This window comes from Montipora capricornis, chromosome 2 (genome assembly GCF_036669925.1).
Source record: "Montipora capricornis isolate CH-2021 chromosome 2, ASM3666992v2, whole genome shotgun sequence".
Lineage (NCBI taxonomy): Eukaryota > Metazoa > Cnidaria > Anthozoa > Scleractinia > Acroporidae > Montipora > Montipora capricornis.
Window position 1 is genome coordinate 14,368,856 of NC_090884.1, and position 7,500 is coordinate 14,376,355.

The 7,500-nt window shown below is 37.7% G+C and overlaps 1 protein-coding gene across 1 annotated transcript in view; it reads left to right on the forward strand.

Moving 5' to 3' along the window:
* LOC138038928 (tubulin polyglutamylase ttll6-like) overlaps positions 1–7,500 on the forward strand; it is a 21,350-nt gene that overhangs the window by 580 nt on the left and 13,270 nt on the right. The window contains exons 3-7 of the mRNA XM_068885021.1: positions 1–64; positions 2,260–2,390; positions 3,087–3,195; positions 4,655–4,846; positions 5,992–6,077. The exon at positions 1–64 is cut by the window's left edge and continues 55 nt beyond it. Of these exons, the coding sequence (XP_068741122.1) occupies positions 1–64; positions 2,260–2,390; positions 3,087–3,195; positions 4,655–4,846; positions 5,992–6,077 (582 nt within the window). The remainder of the gene's footprint in view (positions 65–2,259; positions 2,391–3,086; positions 3,196–4,654; positions 4,847–5,991; positions 6,078–7,500) is intronic.

Below are 7,500 nucleotides of genomic sequence, written 5' to 3' on the forward strand. Positions count from 1 at the left end.
GACATTGTTTTGGACGGACTGCTCTGTTGCCCTCGAGAGATGCATGGAAATGAAACGCTATCAGGTTGGATTATGAATTAAAATGAATTGGAGTTTGTAAACTATTAAAATCACAGGCTCGTCCAGCGTGTGGTGAACAGGGTTTCGCTTGTCGTACAAATAATGGTAGATGTGGCCCGCGATCGATTCCCGGTCTCTCCGTACGCCTTCTCCTCTGGGGCCCGTTTCTGGAACGTCCCGAAAAGTTTACGGGTCATTTTCGGGTGTCTTAATACCCTTTCTATCTCAAGAATGGAGAGGATTTAAGTCGTCAAACCTCAAAGTCATTTTTCTTTTTGTTACCTTGAAAACATGTTAAAAGATTTCCAAAATAAGCGGTTGGCAGTTTCACAAATGGCTTTTCTGGGACTTTCGAGAAACGGGCCCCTTCCCCGAGAATTTTAAATCTCGTGTACTCAGGTTTTCCCCTTTTTTGATATGAATTCACTTATTTGACTTGAATTGAATAGACAGTTGTAAGGCAGACGACTTAATGGTCAATACGCTTGTTCCCTAGTTAGGCCCTGTTTACAAGCAGGTAGGAAGGTCAAAGATAGCTCAGGTTTACAAGCAAAATTTCACAGGAAGGGGTTACCCTACTTCCTGGGACAACTCTGTGTGCTTGGTAACCTCCAGCATTGCAAAAACAATGGAAACCGCTAAGGAGTTGTCCCGGGTAGGCGAGTTGTCCCAGCATAGCATTTATACCCTAGCGCTAGGGTAACCTTAGCTGCCTTGTAAACACGTCGATGAAAAAAAGAAGAAATGTGTGTCAGTGTGCTAGGGTAATCCTAGGACTAGGGTAACACCCTCCTTCCTTGTAAGCAGGGCCTTAGTCAGTGTCAAAATAAGGTTTATAAGCTGATTTGGTGGTAAAACATCCTGGACAAAAAGAGTAGAGAGAGCTCTTTTCCATTGTAATAGTCAGTACCACATTACATCAAAAATAAAGCCACCTCTTATCCCTGAGCCAAAACACAATTAATTCAGTAACATAGCCTTTTTTAAGGAAGCCTTTCTCAGCTTTCCATTGTTTTCAGTGCTGATCACTTTTATTTGACACAAGATGACAGCAATATCAGGTTCATTTTTGAGACAATAAGCAACAAATTATATCTTTAGTAGTAACAAGAATCATTGCTATACAGAAGCTGAACCTGACACACAACTCTCTTGCCTTTGTTGAGGCCTCAATAGAGGCCTTGAGTCCCCACAGGCTAAAGTACAGGTTAACATGGTTGTTTTGTGTTTGACCTGTTTGTTTTACAAATGCCAAAATAAATTTGTTAACACTTTGCCTTGTGAAATTTTCTTTCCTATTATTTGATCAAATACACACACACCCCTGGAACCAGTTCTTGAAAGGTGTGCCTTTAATGTTCTGGCACATTTATCCCTGGAATAGAGTTATTTAACTGACACCTTTCAGGAACTGGCCCCAGGGCTTTAAATAATCAAAAGCCACATTGCTCATAAACTGTTTTATATCAAATAGGTATGTCATCAATTAAAATTGGATATTGTTTATGGCAAGAAACACTAATTTATTTGATCCCGCAGTAATTTAAAGGCCTCCTACAGTACTTCATAACTTCCTATCGTTCTGTTTCATCACTTTAAGTTACTTCCCACCTTCGCGGGTGTCGTTCGGGGAAAAATTCATTCGCGCACTAGTTTCAATAAGATCCTAACAAACTACACAGTGTTAAACTATACATCAGAAGAAAGCTTAATAAATGTAGTTTAAGATAAAAATATAGTTTAAGCCAGTTTTTCTTTTAGTAAGCGTCAGGAGCCGGTAAGACGTGAAACCATCGAGGATTCTTCTGTTGAATTTATCAGGTATCGGATACCACAGGACGACTGCACAATGTTATTCAACAGAAGTGCGTCAGGCTTTTTCGATATTCTAATTGGTTGTCTCAATATCCTCATCTACGGTTGGAGTAGCAAAAAGTATGCGAGACGTGTTGCGTAAATGGACCCCACAGTAAAAACTATTTTGAATATCAGAATTTCCTGACGTTTAAACTAAAAGGAAAACACATTTAAACTATATGTTCATCGCAAACTAAAAAGTATTAAGCTTTCTTCTGATGTATAGTTTGTTAGGATTTTATTGAAACTTAAGCACACGTTTTTAGGAATTTTTTTCTGAAGGACACTTGCGAAGGTTGGAAGAAACTTTAAGTAAAGAAGGAACTTTGTCTTTCAAAACAGAAAATCAACCATTTTCCTGGTATGAGTGAGATATGCCGCAAAGATCTATTGGCCAGAAATATGAACCGTCTTTGGAAGCAGTTTCCAAAGGATTATGCTGTGTTTCCAAAAACCTGGTGTCTTCCAGCAGAGTGAGTTTGTGAATTTAAGTGATAATATGATAGAAACCTTCTAACGAGAGAACAGATTGTTTTGGTGTTGTATAAGAGCAAGCTAACACTCTGGGTCAAGGTTAAGGGGAGTTATAGTTTGCAATTTTACTTTGTTTTTAGAACAACTCAAATGCAAAATATTTTCCCAGGGTCCTATTTTTTTTGGACAGTTCAGTATTATCCTAAAATCTTCTTAAACGTTTTGGAAATTTAAAGCATATATTTGGCTCTGTTATGGTCTGGTTTATGATAAGTATTTATACTGCAACGGACCTACACCAGGCTACACCGGGCTACACCAGACCTCAAGGTCGGATTTTTGCCTCCCGTCTGCAGAGCTCTCCTGGAAATGGTGGTATACATGTAAAAAATGTCCTACGTGTATTTTTAAAAACCCTTTTGTGAGAGTTTCCTGTGCTGAAGCTGTATAAAGGGTGCTTACAGCTGTACATACACATGGATCCTGTACAGTAGCAACTTGTATTTGCCACACTGCGGGACTTAATGTTATTGGTAATAATATAAATCAATTTCCATGCCGTAGTTGAAGCAATTTGCCATATACAACCATACAAGTGTGGTGTTTGTGAGGCACTGGGTAATCATTGTGCTTGGAAGTGGTGGCTTAAACAGTGATCATAATAATCCCTTGATTTTCTTTTATTTCTTTTGTAGCTATGGAGAATTTCAGGCTTACTGCAGACAGAAAAAGAACAAAACATTTATTCTTAAACCAGATAGTGGTAGTCAAGGAAAGGGGATTTTTCTTACAAAAAGTCCCAAGGTAAAGAGGCAAATTCAAAGTAAAGTACGTAAAGAAACATACCAAAATTTGATGAAGTAAAATGAGAAAAGATTCCTGCACTGATCTAGACAATAATTAAGCAGTATTGTCTGTTATAGACACCTGAAAAATTCAGGTGGGTTCAATGGGATTCAAACCTATGACCTCTGTGATGCTAGTGCAATGCTAAGACTACCGACTGAGCAATGAAGTGACATGTACTCAGTCAATTTTGTTGGGCTCATGTGTTCCTGCGAAAGGACCCAATGAATTAAATATTATATTTAAAGTTCAAGTTGTAGAATAGGTTAGAATCTCATTGAGGCCGCCTGAATTTACAGGTGTCAATAAGAGACGTTATTCCTAATTAAATTCTTCAGATAAGTGGGAGAATCATTTCACCCTTTCATCAATAAACCGCACTTCCAATAACAATCTGCATTCATTCCGTCGATGAAGTGAGATTACTGGTAGTTGTGTGAAGAACTGTTGCTGGTGACAGTAATGGATATTTTATCAACTGAAAGGGAAGCCTTCCATAGTCTCTTGTCACAGAGGATGACAAGTTTCCGCTCAGGTTGTCAATGCATCAGTCAATAATGATGGTTTGCATCTGATGTCACGGCATCCATGTTGACCAGTGTTCAGAACAATGTAATAAAGTGGCCTTTGGAAATTTGACTCTAATAGTACTCAAAACTTGTGGAGCCATTTTATATTGTTTTGTACGCCAACATGGCCGTCTTATCACATGGATGCAAACCTAGAATAGAGACCTTAAGCAAGGATGATGACGATGGTTACGAGAACGTTGTGCAAAAACATTGTTTCCTGTTACTGTGATAATTTTGCGATCACTCCAAGGAGCTCAGTATGGAAAGTGTAAGTCCACATTCCAATAATAAAATTGGTGAGAACAGACTGTGTGGATGTTTAGAGAGAAAATTGAAAAGTCATTGTCAGCTGCTTGTGCCCTCCACATGACCTCAAATTGAATCATGTCACACCATTCTCAAGACAAGAACATCAAAGAAATGATTGTATCAAAATGTGAAACGCACATGCAGGGCATGCAGAGCTATTGTTTCAAATGCTACTTAAACCTATTGTAACTGTATGTGGCATTCTTGTAGCCGTCATCGTAATCCTTGCTTAATCTCCCTTATATCTCACTCCTGCAGTCAATTTTTCATTTCAGTTAGTTTTTTTTTAAACTACAATAGTAGGTTTTTTTTTTTTAACTATACTGAGGTAATTTTTTTTCAACATTTTTATCAGTTTGAGACCTACCAAACATTAGAGATTTATTTGATGATGACAAGGATGTTCACTTAATTATGATGATGAGGATGACAATGATGATTCACTTTGAAATGATGTTTTAACTTTATTTCCTTTTGATTTGGAACTGGCATAATTATGAATTATTAGACAATTTTGTTTGTAATATGATCTACAGGATGTGAAGCCTGGAGAGCACATGGTTTGTCAACAGTATGTTTCCAAGCCATTTCTCATTGATGGGTTCAAGTTTGACTTGAGGGTGTATGTTTTGGTGACATCTTGTGATCCTCTTCGCATATTTGTTTATGATGATGGATTGGGAAGATTTGCGACTATGAAGTATGTGGATCCAAGCAACAGCAACTTGGTTAGTATTACTATTCCCATGCTAGTTCTTCCAGTAGCGAATATCACTTGGGTTTTAGTACATAGCACCTCATACATATTGTCTCATAATTCAGTTGTGGGAAATTGAAACCACTCCTTACATGTATTTCAGTTATGTAGAGTGCCTCAGGTATTTATTGTTTGTTGTTATCATGTCGAGGACAGGAGTTTGCCCTTTCTTCTTTATGCAAATTAATACAAAGAAGAGTTCAAAGGTGGTGGTTGCTTGCTATCAGTAAGAACAAAGCTACTATGTTAATTTACTTCCACAAAGACTAGGTAATACATTGTAAGAGGAACTTAAGCGCACATGTGTTGAGTTGTGTGGACTCTTCGTTGCCCACAGGTTTGGTTTGAGGGGTTGGTGAGTGACAGGAAAAGAGCTATAATTTACTTCCACAAAGACTAGGTAATACATTGTAAGAGGAACTTAAGCGCACATGTGTTGAGTTGTGTGGACTCTTCGTTGCCCACAGGTTTGGTTTGAGAGGTTGGTGGGTGACAGGAAAAGAGCTATACATTGTACTTTCCAATTCATCAGTAGTTTAATTGTGCCAGCATTGTCACTGCAAGATACCGCTTAGAGATCCAAGGTTCCATTTGAGAAAAGAGTAAGCTTGTGGAGACGTGAAAATAACATGCTAACTTGACACTTACTACATTGACAGGAATAGGTCCATATCTTGGATAATTCCCGCAATGGCATGACAAGTTTGTTTAATGTGTGGTTTTGTGTTGAACGTCAAATGGAGTGTCATGATTGGCTCTTGTACCTTGGGCATCAAAGCACCATAAATTTGCAACTTACCATGTTAAATGTCATGTGTGCTTTGTCTGATCCTTTTGAGGTAACCATGGGTAATTTAATCCTTCACCTGAGAGTGAGACTTATAGATTTTACTCTGGCTAATACTGGACGATTTTACTCATTGATTGGGGGCTCTTTCGGTGTGAATGCATGGTTTAACACAGGAAATTTACAGTACCTTGGGAAATGTCGGTCACACTCACTAAATGAAGTTTCCTCTGGTATTAAAGTGCTCTGTGTTAGTGGCCGCACCTATTAATAGGAAATTAATAGCGTATTATAAGCAAGTTTAATTGTTTGGCTTAATAAATTTGCAGGATGACATCTGCATGCATCTTACAAACTATGCTGTTAACAAACACAGTAAAGATTTCATAAGAGATGAGGAGACTGGAAGCAAAAGGTATTTATTTGATAATAATAAAAATAATAATAATGATAAAGTTGATATTGGTTGTCTCCTTATCTGTCTATAATCCATGTATAGATCAACATGTTCATTGGTATCTATTTATCTATATAAGGTTATTTTTAATAAGGTAAAGATTTTCTCTTCAGTGCACCTTTTTAAAAATGGGGCAAACAAGAAATAAAGAAGAACTTAAATGACATGGAAATAAACCATGTTTTCCTCACTAGTCCTTTTTAATTGGAAACATGTGTACCAGTGTGTGTTGGGGTGCTCACTTTAAACAGGAGCTCAGATGTCTGGTTCATTATATCATGTTACAGTTTGTTTGCAAGGCGTAAAATTTGTATACATGTAGTACTCAATTATTGCAATATTAATTTTAACCTGTCCAAACCCTACATGTAAGTGGTGAAGGTAATCAAGTAAAGCTATGAGTATATGATTCATCTCATACATGGTGAAGGTAATGTAATATTATAGGATGAAGCATGTCTTCACAAGTTAAAAAGTTAGGGATAAATTGCTGGGGCCAAAAGGGTTGAAATTGCCTTCGTAGCAGGCAGTTTGGTGAATTTTAGAAGATAATTTCTTTACAACGGGGTTGACTTTCGAGTGATCGTTTGAATTCAAATAGCCGCACAAAAAGCAATCCAAGGGGGAGGGGGGGTGGGAAGAACATCAGCGAGGAAATGCCAATCCCCCACAACATTTTCGAAACCTCCCATTTCCAATGTGTGGTTCCAGAAAATATCCATAGTCCCTCCACAGAGGGTCACAGAAATTACTGTATGAGGGATGGTGGGGTGTAAAAGAGACCATTTTCTGAAGTGGAGGGGGGGGGGGGGGGGTTTGCAAACATTCCTGTTTCTTGAGGGTTTTAAAATGTAAGTTTGATCAAATAAAACAAATTTAAAACCTACCCACTTTCTCAACCGATTCGGGTAACCAAAAACAAAATTTATGTAGCTCCCTGTCCATTGGTGATAATGTTAGTAATATAATTGTTTGTCCATGCAATAGTTTCCAGGATATTTAATATGACTTTGTACCAACCTGTCAAAAAGATGTTTTTCACCAGCGAAAACCACTAGTTGTCACCAGTTCCCCAACTGAATCTACGTCCAACTTGGTTCAACAGTTAAATTTCATTCTTTATTCTTTACATGTAGATGACCATTAAACTGTGTAAGCAACATCCTTCATGGGATGATAACAAATTTCTTCATCTGTGATGAAGTCTGCTAATATTGAAGTCTAGTCGCACAAAGATGCTTCCAAAACTTTTAACCTGCAGAGGACAAAAATGTCATGTCATGTTTGATAAGTAGACTAAGTTTTTTTAGCATTATGCTACACATAATTTCTCTTCCTAATCCTACAGTTTGTTGAGTTAGCCATCATGCTGAACTATTTA